The sequence below is a fragment of the Nerophis lumbriciformis genome, linkage group LG19, assembly GCF_033978685.3.
Source record: "Nerophis lumbriciformis linkage group LG19, RoL_Nlum_v2.1, whole genome shotgun sequence".
Classification (NCBI taxonomy): Eukaryota; Metazoa; Chordata; class Actinopteri; order Syngnathiformes; family Syngnathidae; genus Nerophis; species Nerophis lumbriciformis.
The window spans coordinates 18187417-18212015 of NC_084566.2; the positions used below are offsets into that span (position 1 = coordinate 18187417).

A 24599-nucleotide genomic window follows, 5' to 3' on the forward strand; every position below is an offset into this window, starting at 1 on the left:
ACTGAATCGCAAGATGGATCACATCATCGAGAAGCTTGCTGAAAAGGAAAATTGAATTGAATATGAGAGCAGCCAGCATGGACGAATAGAACAGACAAGTCATTGTATTGTCTGCTCGCGGAAAGCAAACATCCTAATCTACGATTTGACTCCCTCGAATGGCCTTGACGCCGTGAACAACAGGAACAGGCTGTTCTGAAAACACCCCCGAGGACTCCTCAGTGATGGACGCTTATGACCTCCCTCCCTCCTCAACGACACCTGGAGTCGAACTTTTGCTTGCGTGCAGATCGGCCTCAGTCTATGAACATTACATCATCACACCTAAGACAATGGGCACATACACACACACACACCCTCCCCCACCCCACGCCTTCACCACCGCTTGTTTCCCTTCGGGGTGATAGCAGCAGTCGCCCTCCAGGGTCTCAACTCCCCACCCCTCTGTTGCGAGTTGTCGTGATTAAATGTAACATGTTTATGTGTGCATTGCATGGAGGTTTTTTCCCACTCCAGACTAGGCCTCCTTAGGAACCCAGTCTAGATTGTATTTTTTTTACTCATCTTCTTCCCCAGCGTTTACCTTTTTCTTATCTTTTACGGTGCGCCTTTGGCTACCCATCAGCGTCCCTGTTCTGTAATCCTGTACACTGTTTGTTTGTCTAATCTTAAACGGGTTTGTGCTGAAAACATAGTTTCGTTGTACTTGTGCAATGACAATAAAGTCCTATCCTATCCTATCCTATTTTGTTGTTGATTGTCATGTCATGTACGGATGTACTTTGTGGACGCCGTCTGCTAACCTGACTCTCGCCAGATCCTTGTAGTTCGCTGAGCTCCACCCAAGGGTCTGGGACTTCTCAATAGGAGATGTATTTCAGAAGGTGGGGCCTTATAAAAAAAAAATATTGTATGTGATTGGATAAACCGCTTGTCCGTTATCTTGAATGACGTGCTACTTCGAAAACAACCCGTGACGCTGATGAGAGCGACACTGGGAAATCCAAACCCAGTCGGAAGAAGAGCCAAAACACCCTTGCCACCAATAAATGTCTTCAAAACCGTTCTCTGTTCATCTTTTAAAGAATTAATATTCGATAGATTCGACAATACAGTTGTAATAGCAGAAACAATGTCAGCACAAGATGCCGCCCTCGTGCCGCCATTGTTGTTTGAATCAAACAGTCGCTTCGGCGCTACGTCACATCTATGAAATCCCGCCCGGCGATCCTGATTGGTTCATTAGTTTTTGCTATCTTGGAGAAGTTTGCAATGCCCTCGAGCCCAGATCCTTGTGTGGAGCTCAGCGAGCTACAAGGATCTGGCGAGAGTCTGCTGCTCCACACGCTGTAAGTCTTTGCTGTCGTCCAGCATTCTGTTTTTGTTTACTTTGCAGCCAGTTCCGTTTTGGCATTGTTTTGCATAGCCATCCCTAAGCTTCAATGCCTTTTATTCGCGGCACTTGACTTTTGTTTATTTTTGGTTTAAGCATTAGATACTTCCCATTAGGCATTAGATGCCTCCCGCTGTCGTCTGCATATTGTGATCGTGACAAACCATGTTCCCGACATCTACAAAGCAATTAGCTACCTGCTGCCACCTACTGATATGGAAGAGTATTACACGGTTACTTTGCCGATCTCTAAACAGCACAGACACTCAACAACGGCACATTTGCGGATTATAATTACTGGTTTGCAAAAAATATTTTTACTCCAATTAGGTGAAATTACATAATCTCCCACGGCATACCAGACTGTATCTCATGGCACAATAGTGTGCCGCGGCACAGTGTTTGAAAAACACTGCAATATATTGCCAAAAGTATTTGGCCACCCATCCAAATGATCAGAATCAGGTGTCCTGATCACTTGGTGATCACAGGTGTATAAAATCAAGCACTTATGCACGGAGACTGTTTCTACAAACATTTGTGAAAGAATGGGCCGCTCTCAGGAGCTCAGTGATTTCCAGCGTGGAACTGTCATAGGATGCCACCTGTGTAACAAATCCAGTCGTGAAATGTCCTCGCTCCTAAATATTCCAAAGTCAACTGTCGGCTTTATTATAAGAAAATGGAAGACTTTGGGAATGCAACTCAGCCACAAAGTGGTAGGAGTGTGAAATTTGGTGGAGGAGGAATTATGGTGCGGGGTTGTTTGTCAGGAGTTCGGCATGGCCCCTTAGTTCCAGTGAAAGGAAATTTGAATGCTCCAGGATACCAAAACATTTTGGACCATTCCATGCTCCCCATCTTGTGGGAACAGTTTGGAGCGGGCCCCTTCCTCTTCCAACATGACTGTGCACCAGTGCACAAAGCAAGGTCCATAAAGACATGGATGACAGAATCTGGTGTGGATGAACTTGACTGGCCTGAACCCGATAGAACAGTGGTCCCCAACCACTGGGCCGCGGATCGATTGGTACCATTTAAAAAAAAAAAATGTATTAAATCAACATAAAAAACACAAGATACACTTACAATTAGTGTACCAACCCAAAAAACCTCCCTCCCCCATTTACACTCATTCCTACAAAAGGTTTTTTTCTTTCTGGTATTAATATTTCTGGTTCCTACATTATATATATCAATATAGATCAATACAGTCTGCAGGGATACAGTCCGTAAGCACACGATTGTATTTTTTTATGACAAAAAAAAACAAAAACAAAAAATACACATACCCATCCCCCCCGGCCGTACGTTTGACACCCCTGCCCTAAAAGAATTAATCAGCATAGCACATGGCACAAGTGCTGATTGGTTGTCTCTGCATCTTCAAAAACGAACTTCCACAGTCACCCTGAAAACACATTTGACTTGAAAATTCTCACACCACAACAAATAAGTTCATACCTCAATTTCTGTTTACATTTTTATTGATAATTAAATAAAAAACTGTTTTGTCATTGTGTGAATAATTTTGAGGTAACAGTTTCGTTTTCCCATTTTGGAATAAGGGTGTAATATTTTTACTTTTCACCACATTCTTTCAGCAACTTAACATAATAGACATGACACAATATTTGAAAAAAAGTATTTTATTTGATCCTCGAGCCATTTGTGTCATAAAAGCCAAAATGTGTTATTTTAGGGGCAATAAAGTGACTTTTTAACCTAAGGTCCAAACTCATTCTCATGAAACGGACAAATTGTATATATGGAAATATATTTTAAAATGTTCCAACTACGGTACCTACCTAACCTTAGATATAACTTTTTAAAATCTAAAATATACATGTTTAAAAAAAATACTAAATCATTGTGAGTGTTAATGCCATTTTCACAGAATATGCAGGGCTTTTTTTGGAGCAAAGAGTTTGTAAAAAAAAAAAAAAAAAAAAAAAAAAAAAAAAAGTTAAAGTCCCAAGTTGCATCTTCTCATAAAAGTCAAATGTAATGTATATTTTTATGACCTTTTTGTGATACAAAATAACTTAATGCACTCAATATGCAGCAGTGAAAGATTACGCAACTCCCACAAAAAGTACAGTTCTGGTCAATCCTGTTGAGAAATTCAATCATCATTCAGTTGTGTTAGCAACAAAACGTTTTTAAAGGCAATGGCATCCTTTCAAATCATTCACAAAAAAAATAATCAGCTCCTCAATGCAACTTAATAAGTCCTTTATTTGCAATGTTCCTCGTCTTTCCAGTTTCCGATGCAAAAGAAGCCATAATTTCTTAAATAAAGAAAGCAAAAAAATATATTTACAAAATTCCAATAAAACTGATAAAGGATTATCTAAAGCACCTCTCTGCATTCGGACAACTGCATTATCTCAAAAATGACAAAAAAAAGAAAAAGAAAAAGTTTTAATTATTATATATTTACAGAATGCTCCAGGAAGGAGTTCCCACTCGACGTAGAAAAAGTTTCCCGGATATTTTCTGTTTTTAACTTTTTATATAATTCATCGAGTCAATTTTCTGCAGACTTCAAGTTTTATGGCGATTGAGTCGTTAAGAGTCCTCCGCAGCGGAGGTAAGATTGATGAAGAGTCAGTCGGTGTGCTTCACCACGGGGGATGAAGAGGGTTGAAAGGAAGCATCAAGATCACACCACCCTAGCAATCAAGGTAAAAAGGTCAGTCCAGAAGGCGAGACTAGAAACTCCATCCCATTAAGGATGTCATCTTGGTTAATGTTCCTCTTGTCCGCCGCGATTTTCTCGTCATGATTAGAAACGTCCACGCTTGAGTTACACTGGCAACTCTCAGCAACATGGACTCATCTCAAAGATTAGGCAGATTAATGCGCAACCATAAAAAAAACAAAAAAAACATCCCGTAGGGCTGCGGCCTGGAGGAAAATCATTTCAGTGATGTGGGAATCCTGCTGAACAACTTTTCAAGTTTATTACATGAGGACACTTGCTGTTTAAACAGTAAGGAGGTGAGAGAGGGAAGGGAGGAAATAATTGATTGTTTTCTGAGTCCATCCCTCGAAGAAACAAAACAAAGATAATTATCCTCATTGAGGATTGATTTGAGTCTGCCACTAAGGCAATATTGTCCTTGATTCGTCACACCCCGGTCGCCTGGCCAACAGGGGGCAGCAGAGTCCAAGCTCGGGACTTTTCAGTCCTCATCAGACTCGCTCTCTGCAGTGCGAAGAACATTTAAGAAGAACATGACGGACTTCAAGGCCACACCTTTGCCCGATTGCTCCGCGACGTCTTTGCACGATTCCCACTTGAAAAAGGAATCGTCTTTGATGACGTCGTTCTTGTACAGCTCTTTGAAGAACATGCCCAGCAGGTCTGCAAGGGGGGGGGACAGGAGGAGGTCCATGTGGACCCGATATTACTCAAATAGCATTGGACCAAAGACAAGAGGAAAGTAAGGTTTCACGATACAGATGATATAAAGTTGGCCAATGACAAAGCTTTCAATACTATTGTTTAGGGCTCAACAATTATGGCAAAAATAATAAACCAAAATTCATATTAAATCACGATTGATAACACGATTGCGCATTAATTTGAAAACGAGTATTTACTGTACCATCAAAATTTTAATTAAAATATACTTTTAAAAACGGATATACAGTACAGGCCAAAAGTTTGGACACACTTTCTCATTTCAATGCTTTTCCTTTTTTTCATGACTATTTACATTGTAGATTGTCACTGAAGGCATCAAAACTATGACACCTGTGAAGTGAAAACCATTTCAGGTGACTACCTCTTGAAGCTCATCGAGAGAATGCCAGGAGCGTGCAAAGCAGTAATCAGAGCAAAGGGTGGCTATTTTGAAAAAACTAGCATAAAACATGTTTTACAGTTATTTCACCTTTTTTTGTTAAGTACATAACTCCACATGTGTTCATAGTTGTGATGCCTTCAGTGACAATCTACAATGTATAGTCATGAAACTAAAGAAAACGCATTGCATGAGAAGGTGTGTCCAAACTTTTGGCCTGTACTGTATATTTGTAATGAATAAACCACAACAAGTAAAATATATAGTAATAACAGTAAGTTTAAATAATACATAAAAACAATACAATTATTTTTTTACGTTGTAATTGTTAATTTTAAATGGTAATTCTTCTCACAATGACAACATTTAACTTACATTTATGTTCATTTCCCTAATATTCTGCATTTAACAGCGAATTTAGTTTTATTGGCCAATTATGTGACTCTATCCGCAGTTACGTGAACGCAAAAATCACATGCCTTACTTTTTTTGTTGTTGAGTCTAGTGATTATTGATTAGGCATACATAGCGATGTGTCAAACAAAAAGCAGCAACCATGGTGAGATACCAAACTTCTAGTAAACACTTGTTTTTTTACTCATTTGCTCTTCTTTCGTTTCACTGTTACAACCTCCGGAATTTGCATGCACGTTGCGCGATCCATTTGTTGTTTTTATTATAATATTTTCATGATTGTGAGAAGCCATAATCGAAATCAAAATGTGATTATTTGTTCAGCCCTACTATCGTAACATCATGATCATAAAACAAACGCGTCCTCAACGCACTGTAGCATTCATGCTCGCAGCTAATGTCCCTCCTCAGTGCAAAGCCACTTGTGAGTCAGTAATACTCACATCCATGGCGGCAAATAAACTATGTTTCTTACATGTATTATTACCACTGGAGGAGGAGAAATAGCAAAATATGCTGCACTCCACATCGTAGGAGGATGTGCTAATTGCAAGATAAAGCTCTTGAATGAAACAAAGGTGGCCGCATCGATAAAAATATCAAAAGCAACAATACCAAGTACAGAATCCGTATATGGTCGATACTACAGCGATTAGATCAATCATTTTTATTAGCACAAAATCTTTTGTCGTTTTTATTATTGTCCACAACCTCAAGAAATAAGTCCCTGAATACAATAAGGAGGGCTTCATGGGGCAAAACCAAAGGATTTAAATCAAAGCCAGTAAGAGAAAATGATTGAAATATTGAATTTATATTGTTACTCTGCCATCCTGTGTTTTTGTCTAAATATAATTGCGACAACAAAAAATCTTGAACATTTTAAGTATCAATATTGGTATGATCAATATTGCCCCTGTAACTACTTGGTATTGGATCAATACCTAAATTTGTAGTATCACCCAAAAAAATTCTGTAAATTCCGGACTATAAACCGCTACTTTTTTCCTAGGCTTTGAATCCTGCGGCTCACAAGTTCAAACCCCGGCCGAGTCATACCAAAGACTATAAAAATGGGACCCATTACCTCTCTGCTTGGCACTCAGCATCAAGGGTTGGAATTGCGGGTTAAATCACCAAAAATGATTCCCGGGCGCGGCCACCGCTGCTGCCCACTGCTCCCCTCACCTCCCAGGGGGTGATCAAGGGTGATGGGTCAAATGCAGAGAATCATTTCGCCACACCTAGTGTGTGTGTGTGACAATCATTGGTACTTTAACTTTAAAAGGTTGCAGCTAATATATGGATATTTTTTGATGATGGTCATAATACAAATAGTTTTAAAAGAAACAAAAACAACGCAAATACACTGAAAAGGTGTGTTATTGTTTGTGATATGGCGCCCTACTTAGGACGAGTTCGCTCACTGCAGGTGCTGCTGTGCTGCATTGCATTTCTGTTAAGACTGAGCCTTCAACCGGAAATAAAAGTCCTCTTTCGTCTTCTAGCCGTCCATAGCATTTCAACTCGTGTTGATTTATCATCTTGTTACATTGTTTTTGTTTCATAGTAGTTCTACAATGTGCCGCTGGCCAATGAATGCCCCTTGGCCACACTTTGGAGACCCCACCTCTTGGTCAGAATTGAGCATGTAACGTCAACTCTGATCAGCCACAACTTCCTATATGACTCTCTTTTTAGCTTGTTAGCTTCCTTTGTCACGAACAATAAGTAAAGAGTGTTATTGCAGCTGGAACTAACTGATATTATTTTGTTGTTAATATTCATCTCAGTTCCTACGAGAAGGCACCCTTACACCCTGTAAAAGAGTCAAACACTCAGGAAATAATTTATAAGCCGAAAAATTGCAGCGTTTTACAGTACACAAGTTTTACTTTTTTTTTGGAGGTGCGCGTCACGCTATACTAGAGTTTGCAGTGAGAGAAGTGAATTAAGCGATTTATGTGTCAAAATGCACATATGAACAAAGTCCAAAAAAAGGAACTATTGTTTATCCTTGATTTTTTTTTCCATAGATCATCAATGTCTATTACTTCTATTGGCGTTCATGAAATAGAGGACACTCACTTGCAGGCTGCTCCAGGTGCACCGTTAGAGCCTGCAGCGCATAAAGCGCCTGTAGCTCTTTGTCCTCATCACATAGGTAATCCTGCAAGAGCTTGGCTCTGAGGTTGAGCTGCTGTATGTCCAACTTGTACTGGTCACCTGGAAAAAGGGGTGGCAATTGAACACATGCTTCCAAACGTAATCATTTGATTATGAGGGCGAGTTGTCTTTACCTGTGATGGCTGACTGGCACACGGCGGTCATGAGTGCACGCACAAACAGGTTGGTGGCTCTCTGCTGCTCATCAAGGTTGGCCTGAAAACAAGCGGAGGAAAAGTTGGGAGGGAAATATAACGTTGACATCTATGGCCATGGCCACACGAACACGGTTATTTAAAAAAAACGTATTTGCGTTTTGGCCAATGGTAGGTTTGTCTCATTAAATTGGGAGCGTTTGAAAAACTCTGGCTTCAGCATTTGTGTGTAGATGGATAAAACAGAGCGATTTTGTTTTGTGCCTTATGAAATTTACAACATTCTCTCATGTTTTTAAACAACAGGTGTCAAAATTAACGCTTTATTACGGAGTATTCCATCAATTATTAATCAGATTACAAATTATTATGCAATTTCAGCGCAGTCCGTCCGTCCATCCATCCATCCATTTTCTACTGCTTGTCCCTCTCGGGGTCGCGCGGGGGATGGGGGGGGTGTTCGGCGGCCATACCGAGAGGCACGAGAGGTACACTCTAGACAAGGCGCCACCTCATCGCAGGGCCGTCACGGATAGACAACATTCACACTTACATTCACAAACTGCCGCCACTTTAGCTTTTCCAATCGCATGTCTTTGGAGGTGGGAGGAAGCCGGAATACCCGTGGGGAACCCACGCAGTCACGGGGAGAACATACAAACACCGGACCTCCGGACATACAAACAGGACCTTCATATTGTGAGGCATACGCACTAAACCGTTTGCCCGTGCTGCCCAATTTAAGCGCAGTATGTCTTATATTTACTAAAACGTCTCTAGAAAAGCATCTCGGTCAGTTTGCTTTCAATGTGTGTTTTTGTTTGTGTCAACATAGCATAAGGTCGCACCTCTAACCAGTCTTTGATGCGCTGGTCGCTGGCCTTCTCGCGAAGGAGGCGATCCAGCTCTTGCCTGATCTCCTCCCAACTCAGCAACATCTTAGTGCTGTCTTTGGACGTTTCCTCCTCGCCTGTTGTAAACTCCACTTTCTAAAATAGTAAAAAAAAAAATTGCATATATGATTTAAAAACCAAAAGAGAATTAATGTCACATGATGGTTTGAACTCCACATTTAGTGCTTTGAAAATTCCACTGAAATGTAATAACAAAACACCAACCAAAAATAAACAATATAAAAGCAAAATAATCGTCTCCTTAGCACTTTAGTTCATGTTTGGATATCCTTGAGGACACACAAACCTGCTCAGTGACAAACTTGTTGACGTCTTCATTCTTGGACAGGAAGTCACTCCAATTAAGCCCTGCCGCTTTCCACATGGCGCCAACCTTACTACGGGTCTAGTTTGAAAGAGGGAACAATCAAGTGAAGTCGGGGAAAAAAACATATGTTCTGGAAGCTGCTATGTGAGAACATACCATTCCCTTGCAGTGAAGGTGGAGGATGTGCACGAGCAGGACGCCGGCCATACCGAGAGGCACGAGAGGCTTGGAGATCTCCCTGAAAGAGCAATTAAGTAAAAATTAAGCTTTACACTTGCTCTATTTGTAGCATTACAATACATTAGCGCAGTAACTAGTTGGATTTTATAATCAGTAAAGGCTTGTGCAGTCAAGTTAACTACATTTGCCTTACAGTGTTGGTGAGCATAGTCCATTATGTGTCTATAATGAAACATAAATCGAATCAAAGATACTGAAATTCTACGACATAGTGAATTTGCAAACAGCTAAAATTATACACAAAGCAAACTATAACCTGCTACCCAAGAATATACAACAATTCTTCTCAAAAAAAGAGGAGAAATATAATCTTAGAGAGAAATGTAATTTAAAACATTTGTATGCACGTACAACGCTTAAGACCTTCAGTATATCAGTATGTGGAATTAAATTATGGAATGGATTAAGCAAAGCAATCAAACAATGTACTAATATGATTCACTTCAAGAAACTCTTCAAACTTAAAGTGTTTACAAAGTATAAAGAAGAAGAACCATGATAAACATTCTGTATTTATTTAACTCATCCATTCTTTCATTATTTCACTCACAAACTAATCTTACTTATTTCAACATATGAAATGTAACTTACTTCACCAATTATTATTTATTTACTTATTTTTATTGTGATTACTTATGGAGTATATTGTGAATAAATTGAGAACAGGAAGTGAACAAAAGTTTTAGCAACTGTTATGTAAAAGAAAAGGGGTAGGATTAAATAAACTCTGCTTCTTCCTACTCCTTTTCGAACATGTTGAATAGAGAAACTGGAGATTGTGATGTATCATGTTGTATGATTGCATGTTCGAAATAAACTCAAACTCAAACTCAAACTCAAATCACAAATGAGCAGTTCTTAGCACACCTGAAGAGTTGCCCCATCGGGATGCCGCCCTCAAGGAGCATTGGATTGATGAGTTCAGCCAGGTACAGCCAGATGTGAGGTATATCTATGGCCATTTCTTCGGCATCCTCCAGGATCTCTAAAAGCCTGGGACAGCGAAAACACAAATCAGTATCTCAGAGGGACATAAAAAGAACAAGAATGTGTGATTAAGAACGTTGCTGGGTTTTACCCTTGGAAATACTGCACAACAGGTAACGTGCCCGCCTTAATTAGTCTGTGCAACAAAGTGCCCAAGTGTTCACGTGCGCTGGTGCTGCGCTCAAGTGTGAACTCCACGCCCTTCCGCACAAACACGAAGAGCAGGGCGGTGCTGTTGAGCTCTTCCACACACAGGAGCGCATCCTACAGTGGGGGGGGGGGGGGGGGTTGAAAAGTAGAGTTGTAGAGTTATTGGCCTACTTGAGCTGCTGCAACTAAAAATGTTTTTAAAGAATGACGTTGTGTCATGTTTTACTTTCAAATCATTGTTGTGGAGGTACTCTTCGATGATGGCGGTGGACTTCTTCTCCACCTCCTCTTCTGTCAAGGTGGATTTAGGGAGAGTAGGAGCTGCGGGGGCACTCTCATGCTTCACTGCAGGATGTAAAATAGTATAATTCAGACTAAACACTTTGGATACCAGCCACATACACAGAGTACAGTACAATTAGGAATACAAATACAACATATATATATATATATATATATATATATATATATATATATATATATATATATATATATATATACAAACCCCGCTTCCATATGAGTTGGGAAATTGTGTTAGATGTAAATATAAACGGAATAGAATGATTTGCAAATCCTTTTCAAAACATATTCAATTGAATGCACTACAAAGACAAGATATTTGATGTTCAAACTCAAACTTTTTTTTTTTTTTGCAAATAATAATTAACTTAGAATTTCATGGCTGCAACACGTGCCAAAGTAGTTGGGAAAGGGCATGTTCACCACTGTGTTACATCACCTTTTCTTTTAACAACACTCAAACGATTGGGAACTGAGGAAACTAATTGTTGAAGCTTTGAAAGTGGAATTCTTTCCCATTCTTGTTTTATGTAGAGCTACAGTCGTTCAACAGTCCGGGGTCTCTGCTGTCGTATTTTACGCTTCATAATGCGCCACACATTTTCGATGGGAGACAGGTCTGGACTACAGGCGGGCCAGGAAAGTACCCGCACTCTTTTTTTACGAAGCCACGCTGTTGTAACACGTGCTGAATGTGGCTTGGCATTGTCTTGCTGAAATAAGCAGGGGCATACATGAAAAAGACGGCGCTTAGATGGCAGCATATGTTGTTCCAAAACCTGTATGTACCTTTCAGCATTAATGGTGCCTTCACAGATGTGTAAGTTACCCATGCCTTGGGCACTAATGCACCCCCTTACCATCACAGATGCTGGCTTTTGAACTTTGCGTCGATAACAGTCTGGATGGTTCGCTTCCCCTTTGGTCCGGATGACACGATGTCGAATATTTCCAAAAACAATTTGAAATGTGGACTCGTCAGACCACAGAACAGTTTTCCACTTTGCATGACTCCATCTTAGATTAACTCGGGCCCAGAGAAGCCGGCGGCGTTTCTGGATGTTTTTGATAAATGGCTTTCGCTTTGCATAGTAGAGCTTTAACTTGCACTTACAGATGTAGCGAAGAACTGTATTTAGTGACAGTGGTTTTCTGAAGTGTTCCTGAGCCCATGTGGTGATATCCTTTAGAGATTGATGTCGATTTTTGATAAAGTGCCGTCTGAGGGATCGAAGGTCACGGTCATTCAATGTTGGTTTCCGGCCATGCCGCTTACGTGGAGTGATTTCTCCAGATTCTCTGAACCTTTTGATGATATTATGGACCGTAGATGTTGAAATCCCTACATTTCTTGCAATTGCACTTTGAGAAACCCTGTTCTTTAAACTGTTTGACTATTTGCTCACGCAGTTGTGGACAAAGGGGTGTACCTTGCCCCATCCTTTCTTGTAAAAGACTGAGCATTTTTTGGGAAGCTGTTTTTATACCCAATCATGGCACCCACCTGTTCCCAATTAGCCTGCACACCTGTGGGATGTTACAAATAAGTGTTTGATGAGCATTCCTCAACTTTATCAGTATTTATTGCCACCTTTCCCAACTTCTTTGTCACGTGTTGCTGGCATCAAATTTTAAGTTAATGATTTGCAAAAAAAAAAAGTTTATCAGTTTGAACATCAAATATGTTGTCTTTGTAGCATACCTAACTGAATATGTGTTGAATATGATTTGCAAATCATTGTATTCCATTTATATTTACATCTAACACGATTTCCCAACTCATATGGAAACGGGGTTTACGCACACACGCACACACACACACACAGCAAATTAGTTAATTTTTTGCATCATTCTCAGCACCAAAGGTGCATTTGATCTATAGCGGAATGAACCATTTTGTCAGTCATCCACTCTTTGTCTCTGTCCGTGGAGGCGGGGCCACTAGCATACACACACTGAAAAGTTCAGCCTCATAAAATAAATAAGATAACATTTTACAAATAATCCATATCACCCAAAAATATAATCACTTGTTCCTTATTTTTGACAAATCTCGAACGTTTTATCAAAATGCTCCTCGTGCAGTCAAAATATGGTCATTTTACTGCTTTAACTCCATTAAAATGTAATTACAATTCCAAGTTAGTACCTGGTAGGTCTTTGCTTGGGCGTCTGTCTCGGCTTCCCTGGTCCCGGCTGGCCCGGTCCCGGCTTCCCCGGTCCCTGCTGGCCCGGTCCCTGCTTCCCCGGTCTCTGCTGGCCCGGTCCCTGCTTCCCCGGTCTGCGCTGGCCCGGTCCCTGCTGGCCCGGTCCCTGCTGGCCCGGTCCCTGCTGCCCCGGTCCCTGCTGCCCCGGTCCCTGCTGCCCCGGTCACGGTTGTCTGTCATGCTGGCCACACGGCGCACAGATTCGTTGGTGGCCCGGCTGTCACTGCCCCTTCCACCGCGCTCCTCTGTTTCTTTGCTGAAGCTCCTCTTGGTAACTTGGCTACGGTTGCTTCTGTCGTCACGATCAAAACGCTCAAAGCGATCCCTGTCACGGTCCGCTTTGTCTCTCTCGCCACCTCGCTCACGGCTGGAGCTCGACCTGACAATTGGGGGACAAAATGCACCATGTTTGTTATGTTTCATCAAATTTAAGAACAGTGATATGAGTGACTTTCATTTTTGAATACAAAGGATGACGACAATATTTGCTGACCTCTGATGATCTCTTCGATCCGAGTCTGATGACAAGGAGCTGGGCTGCTGCAAGGCAAAGTAGCGGTTGACAGTGCTGGTAGCTGGGCGGCCAGAGTCTAATCATGAGGAGAGGGACTAATTAAGAATCCCTATAGTTAAAATGACTAATTTCCTTTTTGAAGGCAGTGTTTTACCCTGGTCTCCAATTGGCTTGGCTCCTGTTCCCCAGCTGCTGCCTTTGCCCCAGCTGCCCCACGTGCTTTTCCCCAGTGGCGCTAGTCGCTGATTGTTGATCTCTGTAGGGTCAGCCTACGGGGAAAAAAAAGCAAGCACAGCTGGTTATCAGGTGGACGAAATAAAAATGATAAAAACAGTGGTTTTCAACATCAGTGTGCAATTTCACCTTTGTTATCTTGAGGCGGTGTGCGTCAATACTGCGACTTTTGTTGATGGGCACTGTGGTCCAGGCCTCGTCCTGGGGTTGGCTGCCTCGACTACCTCCTGGTGTGTGAGGGCCTCGACCCCCCATGTTACCACCCAACCTGCCCCCCCCTGCCTCTTTTTTTGACATGAGCTGCTGCTGGACTTTGAACTGTTCTCTGCGCTCTTCCATTTCCGCCTCCATATGGATCTGGTCGATAGTTTTAGGACCTTGGTCTCCTCTGCGAGGCACCCAGTTACTCTGCAGCAGTTATAAAAACAGGTTTTGTTAAGATGTACTTGACAAAAGTCTCTATTTTTAAGTCTTCGTGTCCATGTGCTGTTCCATAAGCTTCAACATTTACCTTTCTGAGGTCCAAAACATCTTGCAGCATGAAGCGGATTCTTGATGAAGTCTTTTTCTCTTTGATGATCTTATCCATTTGATTAAAATACTGATCCATGAGACCCTAAAATAGACAGACAACCAACAAGTCATGTAAGTAAACCAAATAAACCAGAAATGTTATTTACAGGTCACTTGCACATTCTCACAGACCACTGATCGCAGAGGCTGAGGAATAGTCCTAAAAATGTTCAGTAATACGATTTATGATTAAGGATTGGCACAACATTTCCAATTTTTTTTAAAGTGCCGCAGGACTTTTGATAACGGGTACATAAATTAATAAACTTAATCTTAGTCTTTTATTAATAATGTCTTATTAGTAATACTTTTTGTGTATCTTTAAAATTGTGTACCGTTATTCTATTTACTTACTGTTATTTACAACAGTAATAAATAACACATTAAACTAAGGAATATGTGATTTATAATAGATATAATTTTTTTGTTGGGAAATTAATCAATGCATCATAATCGTGAAACCATGATTATTATTTGGACCGGTGGTCACCAACCTTTGAGCCTAAGATCCCTGGTCACAGACAAAAACCAAAGCAAAAACTACCCCTGTGTCAACTATGCATGTATATATATATATATTTTTCAAATTTTGTTATTTTTTTAAATGACAAAGCTTTCTGTTATTATTGGCTGATGTCAACATTTTGGCTTTTTCTCATTGTGCTTGTGCTTTTTATTGTTTTCCCAATTTTTGTTGGTGTTTTTTGTAATGTGCCGAGGGCCAATGACAAAGGAGTCAAGGCTGAGGCCCCTGTGCCACACTTTGGGCACCCCTGCTGTAGGAGCTAACTGTTTATGGCCACTATAGTCTGAGTACTGTAGTATATTTGCTCATCCTATGTCACATATGGGACGTAAGTTACTTTCGGTTGGTGCCGGAAGTAGTAAAATCAGCTGTTCACCTGGGTGGGTTTATCCTGTGTGATACAGAGCGGATAAACATGGAAGTCCTTTTTTAGCTGCCGATTTATTTTATCATATTTTACTGCCTTTGCACATGTCAATATTTACTTTTGAATGTATAAATCAACAAAATCCGTACTTGGGAGCAATGTTCATAAACCCTTTTATTTGACTTGTTAGCTTCTTGTTGCAGGCGAGCGATGATGGTAGTGGTTGAGGGAAGAGTTGTTTGATGTAGGATGCTAGAAAATGTCCGATGCGGTACTTGGGGGGGAAGGGTGACCGCAGTGTCGAGAGCTGCGAGATAAGAGGCTGAAGAGAGGTGAGGCATGCGGCCGTGTTCAGGGGTTAAAATGCGTGCCTGTTGGCTACTCTCCGAGTGGAGGTGTCACTAATGTCATAATACTTTCTTTTTTTTATTTTTATAAATACTTTCGCAATCGGTAGGGTCCCAAAGATCGAAAGGTTGATTGTGATTAATGGGTTGGCGACCCTTAACTTAGACTATAATCATGCTTTCAACATCTATAATCAATGCATCCCTAGTTCCTAGTAGCCTACCATGCTTCCCTTTGTAAAATACTTCACTAAAATTCAAGAAAAGACCAACCATGTGCGCTTACATTCAGATGTTTAGGGCTGCATCAAACGATTATTTATTTTCCGATTAATCTGTAGATTTATTTTATTTTTGGAACAAATTGTTCTTTAGTGTAAGCTGCAACAATTTTTTCAAAAGAAATTCCCAAACACCAATTTTCTTGTATTTCGGAACTTTGAATGTACATTGTTTGGTTCCTGGATACAAAAGAAAGGGAGATCAGCTAATACCATCCTTGTATTAACTGTAAAGTGTATTAAGTAATTATAGTGAGAACTATTGACTATGTGATCTAAAAAGGAACCATAAAATCACCTTACCGGTACTTTTTGGGAAGTAAACTAGTAATGGGATCAAATGATTTTGATTTTTGATCAAAATTATAATCAGCTGAAAAACGCAAAGGCATTGTAACAAAATCAACTAAATATTTAAACTGTAAAATTATTACATTTTATTCCATACAATTGTTTAATATAAAGTCAAAGTCCTCCTGTGTCCAGGGAGTTATTCACTGACTTGTTTTAAACATTTGCAAAAAAAGGATTTTGTAAAACAAAACAAAAAAAATATCGATCTAATCAGTAGTATCACTCGTATATCTCTCCGTATCAATAGCATTAACTTATGGATTGTTCCACCTTCTTGTTGATCGCTGGCAGTCTGGCACTCGACAGACACAGCAGCGGAGCACACACATTTTGCTGTAATATTATCCTCTCGTCAGACTTATTAATCTTTATTAATAATATTAATTTAATTTACTCATTTCACCATATCAAATGTAACTTACTTCACCGAGTATTATTTAATTATTTATTTAATTTTATTGTGATTACTTATGGAGTATATTGTGAATAAATTGAGAACAGGAAGTGAACAAATGTTTTAGCAAGTGTTATGTAAAAGAAAAGGTGTAGGATTAAATAAACTCTGCTTCTTCCTACTCCTTTTCGAACATGTTGAAAAGAGAAACTGGAAATTGTGATGTATCATGTTGTATGCATGCATGTTCGGAATAAACTCAAACAAGTGTGGCAAATCAAGATGTTGATTAAACATGATTATTGCATGACTAAGTTGCCCACGATAAAAGGCCACTCTGAAACGTGCAGTTTTATCACACAGTACATGCCGAAGATGTCGCAAGTTTTGAGGGAGCGTGCAGTTGACATGCTGACTGTAAGAATGTCCACAAAAGCTGTTTCCTGTCGTTTGAATGTTAATTTCTCTACTATAAACCGTCTCCAAAGGTGTTTCAGAGAATTTGGCAGTACATCTAACCGGCCTCACAACTACAGCCCACGTGTAACCACACAAGCCCAGGAACTCCACATACGTAGGTGCACCTCCATGATTGTCTGAGACTAGACACCAAGACAGCTGCTGCAACAATTGGGTTTACATAACCAAAACATTTCTGCACAAACTGTGAGAAACTGTCTCAGGGAAGCTCATCCGCATGCTCGTCATCCTCATCGGGGTTTTGACCTGACAGCAGTTCGCTGTCGAAACAGACTTGAGTGGGCAAATGCTCACATTCGATGGCGTCTGGCACACTGGAGAGGGGTTCTTTTCATTGATGAATCCCGATTTTCACTGTTCAGGGCAGATGGTAGACAGCGTGTGTGGCGTCGTGTGGCAGAGTGGTTTGCTGATGTCAACGTTGTGAATTGAGTGGCCCATGGTGGGGGTTAGGTTATGGTATAGGCAGGAGTACGTTATGGACCAACAAACGCAAGCGCATTTTATTGATGGAATTTTGAATGCGCAGAGATACCGTGACGAGATCCTGACGCCCATAGTAGTGCCATTCACCAGAGACTATCACCTCATGTTGCAGCATGCCAAAGTACGGCCCCATGTTGCAAAAATCTGTACCGAATTCCTGGAAGCTGAAAACATCCCAGTTCTTGCATGGCCAGCATACTCACCGGACAATGTCACCCATTGAGCATGTTTGGGATGCTGTGGATTGGCGTATACTACAGCGTGTACCAGTTCCCGCCAATATCCAGCAACTTCGCACAGCCACTGAAGAGTGGACAATTCCACAGACCACAATCAACAACCTGATCAACTCTATACGAAGATGTGTTGCACTGCGTGAGGCAAATGGTGGTCACGTCAGAAACTGACTGATTTTCCGCGGTCAGTGAACACTTTTCCACAATGCCTACATTTTCTTAACATTTTTTGCAATGTCAGCAATAGCCAGTATTTTGAAACCTGTTGTACTTTGATTGACTGCATGTACCTTATGAAGTGAAAACAAGTATTCTTCGACAGAATATTTTCATTCTGAGTCAGATTTACAGTGTTTTGGTAAAGTTAGTGTGTGCAGAAAAAGATGTGTTCAATTTTTAAATGGAGAGTTATGATATATTTAACAAAATGTTTGTTAAAAATATTGATAAATACAATGAAAATTATCAATTTGGCCAATTGTGTTTAGAAGATGTGAGTCTGTGTTAAGAGTTTAGAAAAAGTAACTGAGGTATGCATAGTTAAGCGCTTCTTAGCAATTGAAAAAAAACAAAAAAAACCTGTAAATGCACTGCAGGACTGCTTGTATTGGAGCACTTACATCAGAGATTTCAGATGCAAATTTATATAATCAGATACTTGTTTTTTTTGCTGATATCAGACCGATATGAATATCGGATTGGGACAACACTTCTAAGTACAAACACCCATCTGAGTTAGTGCGTGTGTGTTGCTGCTTCGATACCTTGGCTTTCTCAAAGTCCAGGTCCTTGCCAATGGTGGAGAGCAGTCTGCAGAGACACTCCAAAGACTCCTCATCATGATTTTTCAGTAGTTTCACAACACATTCGTGCATTATGGCCTCCGTCAGCATCTTCAGCTTGAAGAGTTCACCAATGAACTTGATATTGCCCAGCGAGCGGCGCCGGAACTTGTCCCTGGCGTCCACCCACTCCACACGCAGGCGTTCGCGCTCTTCCTCCTGTGAGACGGCACAAATGGGTATCAGCACGGCCATACAGTCGATAGAATGGTGTGGGTAAATGCTATTATATTTTTACATCTTTGGCAGCCTCCATCTCTTTATGCTTTTTCTCCAAGAATTCATCATCATCCTTGTCCTTCTCAAACTCTTTCTGGCAGCGGTTGATAAGCAATTTGCGGAAAGTCACAGTAATTCCTGGCTTGTCTGAGACGGGGACTTTTAACTGAAACAAATGTTTTTAACTGATTAACATTTAGTGGCTTTGTAGTCTGAATACAACATGAGAAAGAAGTATCAAAGAATCATACGATAAAACCCTGACTTACTCCCAAAAGGCAGTGGCACATTTTGGCGTAGGCTACAGAAAAACTGGGCTCTGAGATGGCTTTCTCAAAGATGAGGTCAATCGCTCCCTTCAGCCTCTCCTCCGAGTCAATGGCCAACTCCCTCACTTGTTTCATCAGCTCCTGAAACTTCTGTGGTGTCAGTTTGTTGAGGATACTGCGCAGACGTTTCAAAATCTCTTTTGTTTCGGCTTGCTCAGGAGACTCTTCCTCTGTGGTGGTTGGTGCAGCGATTTCCTCTTCACGGCCCCTACTGGACTTTTTTGCAGATGGCTTCCAAGCCTTCTCAGCCTTGTTGAGCTGCACGTCATCACTAAAGGACATGCTGGTGATGATTTTACGAGGTTCTTTACGCTGCCCCTGCTGGGATCGCCTAGGCCCAGGGGGCTAAAGGGAAGGAAAATATTATTTATAACATTTTCTATCTAGTTGGAGTGCATATAGAAAGTGAACACACTACTCTAGAATGTGCGCAAAGTGCAAAACAAAACTTACTGGTCCACGCAGTCCTCCAACTGATCTGCTCCCCAGGTTACCCAAATATGACGGGGTAAAATCAGGGCCAACATTCATCATTCGAACTGGGTCAGCAGGTCGCAGTGGAGTCTTGTTCACCTGAAATGAAAGAAATCAGGTCAATCAAAACAAACAAATCGAGTCAGATAATTAAAAATAAAAGCATTAGTTTTTCACAAAACATGTATGACTAAACAGCACACTAAACAGCGGTGTTGGCACTGTATTATAATTAGGGATGTATACAGAGTACTGGTATTTTTTGGTAACGCAAAATAGGACATGGGTTGGACCTGTTAATCAGCTGGAAAACATTAAAAAAAAAAGGTGTTGTTTTTTTAGTCACATTACCAGCTTTATTTAATACAAATAAATGAATCCCAATTAAATAATTCCTCTTCACACTTGAGCGCACCCTTCCTCTAATTTAACAATGAGAAAATTACACTCAACCTCGTACCAAACAAAATAAACCTGTACTAGGGCTGGGCGATTATATGATCGTCATGGATTTGAGTTTGATCACGGTGATCAGCTGTTAGCATATATTACCTTGATCAAACATGGCGGAAACGTCTGTTACAAGATACCGCAGTAGTAAAAAGTAGGGAAGCAACGATGCTTGGTATAATCCTGCACGCGACAATCCGCCTTTATTTACTGCGATCCTGTTTGTGTCTGTGAATGTGTGTGTTTGTGTACGTGTGAATAGGTTTGTGTTCCTGTGTGTGCGCGACCGTCACTGTCCACCGTCGCAAAAGTCAGGCTCGTCACAACGTAAATGTTTAATCAGCATTGTGCCTCTTCCCCCATTCACAGGTGGAACTGCAGCCCAGGTTTTATTTGTTTTGTTTTATTGTTATTTTGCTCCTAATGTCAGGAAACGTTCAACCTAACCCTGGTCAAGCTCTCCAGTGCTTGAGAACCACTAGATCTGGGCTTGGCATTATTCACTTAATGTTAGAAGTTTACTTCCCAAACTGGATCTAGTGAGGATCTGGGCTAAATCTACTGAAACTGACATACTTGTCCTGTCTGAAACCTGGCTTAAGAAATCCATCATGGATAAAAAATATTGCAATTAAGGGCTATAATGTTTTTCGTTGTGACCGCCTAGAAAAGGTGGCGGAATTGCAATGTATGAAAAACATAAACTTATTGCTGCTCATTTATTGTCTGTATCCTGCAGCAAACAATTTAAATCACTTGTACTTAAAGTGGAACTCCTTAAGCACAATTGTATCACTATTGTTGGTTGTTACAGACCCCCCTCAGCAAGCAGTGAGGCCTTACTGTCACTGAACAATCAGCTTTTAACCCTGAATTTTAATTAGATTGTTCTTAATTGAGATCTGAATTGGGACTGGTCGTCATCTGTCTCTAATTGTTTTAAATCAACCTGTCACTCTCTTAATTTTACACAGCTAATTAGCAGCCAAACCCGTCAAAGTCATAAATGTCCAGAGAAATCTTCTCTTTAAGATATTTTTTAAGAAATTCTCCATATCAATACTCTGATATTTATATTTTTTGCAAATTGCCATCATTTGAGTGACCACTGTGTTATCTCCACTGTTAGGCAAGCTAAGCTACCAAAAGTGAGGCCACAAATAAATTTTAAACATGATTTTAAGCAATTTTTTGAGCAAGCTTTTGATCATGATTTATGGCTCTTTTTATTGATCCAGGATCACTCTTTTTAGTGATGTTGAGTTGGCTTGGGAATATTTTCGTGATGCATTTATCAATATTATAAACAAACATTCTCCCCTACGTAAATTCAGAGTGAAAGGTAGAAATAATCCTTGGTTCTCTTCTGAACTGTCCAATCTGCTAAAAAAAGGGATGATGCCTGGGCCAAGGCTAGAAATACCACATCTAACTGGATGGTGGTTATGCAGCTCAGAAATAGCTTTACTTCTCTTGTTAAGAAGTCAAAGTATGAGTTTTATTTTGCACAAACCACCAGAGGCTTAAATGATACCAAGAAATTCTGGAAAGGCACAAAAACATCTTATGGGAGTGAAACCACAAATAAGCCAACTTGTATCGTGAAAGACTCATGTAGTCTAACTGATAAATCAGCCATACACAAAAAAAATGGTGATATTAATAATGTTCGAATGATATGAAAAGATTGTGTTTCTTTTTTTTGCCACATCGCCAAACCCTAACCTGCACACTACCCAAAAGTTTGTAAGACAATATTTCCTCCCCAAAAGTCACAAGGCAAGGCAACGCTAAAGAGTTCAGTGTCTGTTTGAAGTAGAAGCCGGAGCTTTACTCACAGACCACACATTCTCCTCCTAGCGCAGTGCTTCTCAAATATTTTCTGTTACGCCCCCCCTAGGAATGAGAAAATATATTGTGCCCTACTACTCTCCACCATGACTATGAATAGTATGATTTGTCTAAAAAAATATAACTACACCTCTGCATAACATTGTAAGCTTATTTACATAAAAGACTACACATCGGTCTTTCCTCATCTTTCACCGTGGTTACAGTGAAGCCAAGTGCTACATACGCTTCATCATATTCTGGTAAGGCAAAAAAGCATGTTCCCCGAGGTCACACGCACACCCCCCCTGGAATCGCACCAAGCCCCACCATTTGATAAGGACTGTCCTAGCGTCAATCACTGTGTTTCAGTACTTCACAGGCGAATATTATTCCAGACAAAAAAGGGAAAAAAGTTAAGTAATATATACCATTAAGTGGCTCTTGAAGCAAGAATAACACCCGCTGATAGGTCTCTAGTAGCCTTCTGATGTCACTCTATTATGCCTCATTTGCATGGCACCAGAGCACACCTTCCTTAAATAAATACATGCTAATTGATTTCATCAATCCATATTTGGGATGTAACGATATGAAAATTTCATATCACAGTTATCGTGACCAAAATTATTACAGTTATTATTATTGCGGTATTGTTGAATGTGCTGAAAAAGTACTTGAACACCATAATCTTTTGAAATAGTTATTCTCTTTTTAAAACTAAAGTAAAAAGACATTGGTAGAAAAGCCACTATTTTTCATGTTCTGTGTTTCTTATACTTCATTGATAGTGTTTAGTGTTAGTATTTTATCTGTTTTAATGGCTAAGCTTTTATTGTTTCAAAACTATTATTTTACTGTAGCACTTTAAATTGTATTTAAATGAATTAACATAAATAGTAACAAAAAATCCATTATTAATTTGTATTATTTCTGGCAGGCGTTGTGGCGCCCTACTCTGTTCAGGGGTGTTTAAACGCACCGTAAAAACAATATTGTACAGTTTAGAACGATCTCTTTCCACCAAGAGAGCACAGCTTGTAAGCTCAATGTGCTCAGACAGCAATTTGTTTATATAAGTTTAATTTTGGGTATGTAGTTTCTTAATGGGAAAAGACGCTAATGTCTCTTGTTTTCATGTTAGCACTAGGATGTCCTATAATGGCTTTTTGCCGATATCTGATATTCCGATATTGTCCAACTCTTAATTACCGATACCGATATCAACCGATACCGATATATAGTGGTGGTATTAACACATTATTATGCCTAATTTGGACAACCAGGTATGGTGAAGATAAGATCCTTTTAAAAAAAAATAAAAAAAATAAAAAATAAGCAAAACATTTTCTTGAATAAAAAACAAAAACAATATAAAAACAGTTACATAGAAACTAGTAATTAATGAAAATGAGTAAAATTAACTGTTAAAAGTTAGTACTATTAGTGGACCAGCAGCATGCACAATCATGTGTGCTTACGGACTGTATCCCTTGCAGACTGTATTGATATATATTGATATATAATGTAGGAACCAGAATATTATTAACAGAAAGAAACAACCCTTTTGTGTGAATGAGAATGGGGGAGAGAGGTTTTTTGGGTTGGTTTACTAATTGTAAGTGTATCTTGTGTTTTTTATGTTGATTTAATTTAAAAAAACAAACAAACAAAAAAAACGATACCGAAAAAAAAAAAAAAACGAAACAGATAATTTCCGATATTAGATTTTAAAGCATTTATCGGCCGATAATATCGGCAGGCCGATATTATCGGACATCTCTAGTTAGCACTTAAGCTAGCGAGCTAGCGCCTGTCAGTCTGTGAATTTATCAAAGTACAGTTATCAATCACAGTTTTTCGGTCATTTTAATTCAAAACGGTAATACCAAACAGGAGTTTGACTGCGGTTATCATTAATACCGTTTATCATTAATACAGTTTATCATTACATCTAGGGCTGGGCGATATATATATACTCGATATATCGCGGGTTTGTCTCTGTGCAATATAGAAAATGACTAAATCGTGATGGATAGATAGAAATATAGATAGTACTTTATTGATTCCTTCAGGAGAGTTCCCTTAGGAAAATTAAAATTCCAGCAGCAGTGTACAAAATTGAGATTGAATGTAAAAAGTAAAAAATAAATAATGGGGGTATAAATGGAAATATTTTCGAGTATACGTTCTCACGCAGTTGCTTTTAGCTGCGGGCATTACACTACAGGCTTTTCTCACTCTTTCTTGTCTCTCCTTCTCACAGAGACAAAACAAGCGCACCTTCTTACATACGTCACATACTGTCGCGTCATACGCCCTCGCTGAGCAGAGAGGGAGCAGCGTGGGTAACAGTTGTGATGCTAGCGGAGTGGTGCGAGTGGTAATACAAGAGAGAGAAGGTGCCAATCTGGTAACAAATGAAGGAAGAATTAATTCCTAAGAAAAACAGCACGGAGTCCATCGTCTGGCGGTGGTTTGGCTTCAAGCAGGAATATGTCGAACAAGTATGCGGCAAAAGCGTTGCTAAAAAAAAAAAAGCTCTCTGCATGAAAGTTTAAAATGAGCATATATTAATGCAGTGTGAACAAGAATGTTTTAATGTAGACACATATAAT

General features: G+C 39.9%; 1 protein-coding gene across 9 annotated transcripts in view; it reads right to left on the minus strand.

Moving 5' to 3' along the window:
* Positions 1-3611: 3611 nt before the first annotated feature.
* Positions 3612-24599, minus strand: part of eif4g1a (eukaryotic translation initiation factor 4 gamma, 1a) — a 66264-nt gene continuing 45276 nt past the window's right edge. For all 9 annotated transcript variants that reach the window (XM_061979441.2, XM_061979442.2, XM_061979447.2 and 6 more), the window contains 18 exons: positions 19681-19800; positions 19168-19572; positions 18918-19064; positions 18602-18838; positions 14305-14409; positions 13923-14201; positions 13714-13828; positions 13539-13635; positions 12988-13424; positions 10765-10883; positions 10480-10652; positions 10269-10394; positions 9318-9399; positions 9141-9239; positions 8789-8929; positions 7920-8001; positions 7708-7845; positions 3612-4763 (listed from right to left, as the gene is read on the minus strand). In XM_061979441.2, the coding sequence (XP_061835425.2) occupies positions 4582-4763; positions 7708-7845; positions 7920-8001; positions 8789-8929; positions 9141-9239; positions 9318-9399; positions 10269-10394; positions 10480-10652; positions 10765-10883; positions 12988-13424; positions 13539-13635; positions 13714-13828; positions 13923-14201; positions 14305-14409; positions 18602-18838; positions 18918-19064; positions 19168-19572; positions 19681-19800 (3084 nt within the window). In that variant the 3' untranslated portion in view covers positions 3612-4581. The remainder of the gene's footprint in view (positions 4764-7707; positions 7846-7919; positions 8002-8788; positions 8930-9140; positions 9240-9317; positions 9400-10268; positions 10395-10479; positions 10653-10764; positions 10884-12987; positions 13425-13538; positions 13636-13713; positions 13829-13922; positions 14202-14304; positions 14410-18601; positions 18839-18917; positions 19065-19167; positions 19573-19680; positions 19801-24599) is intronic.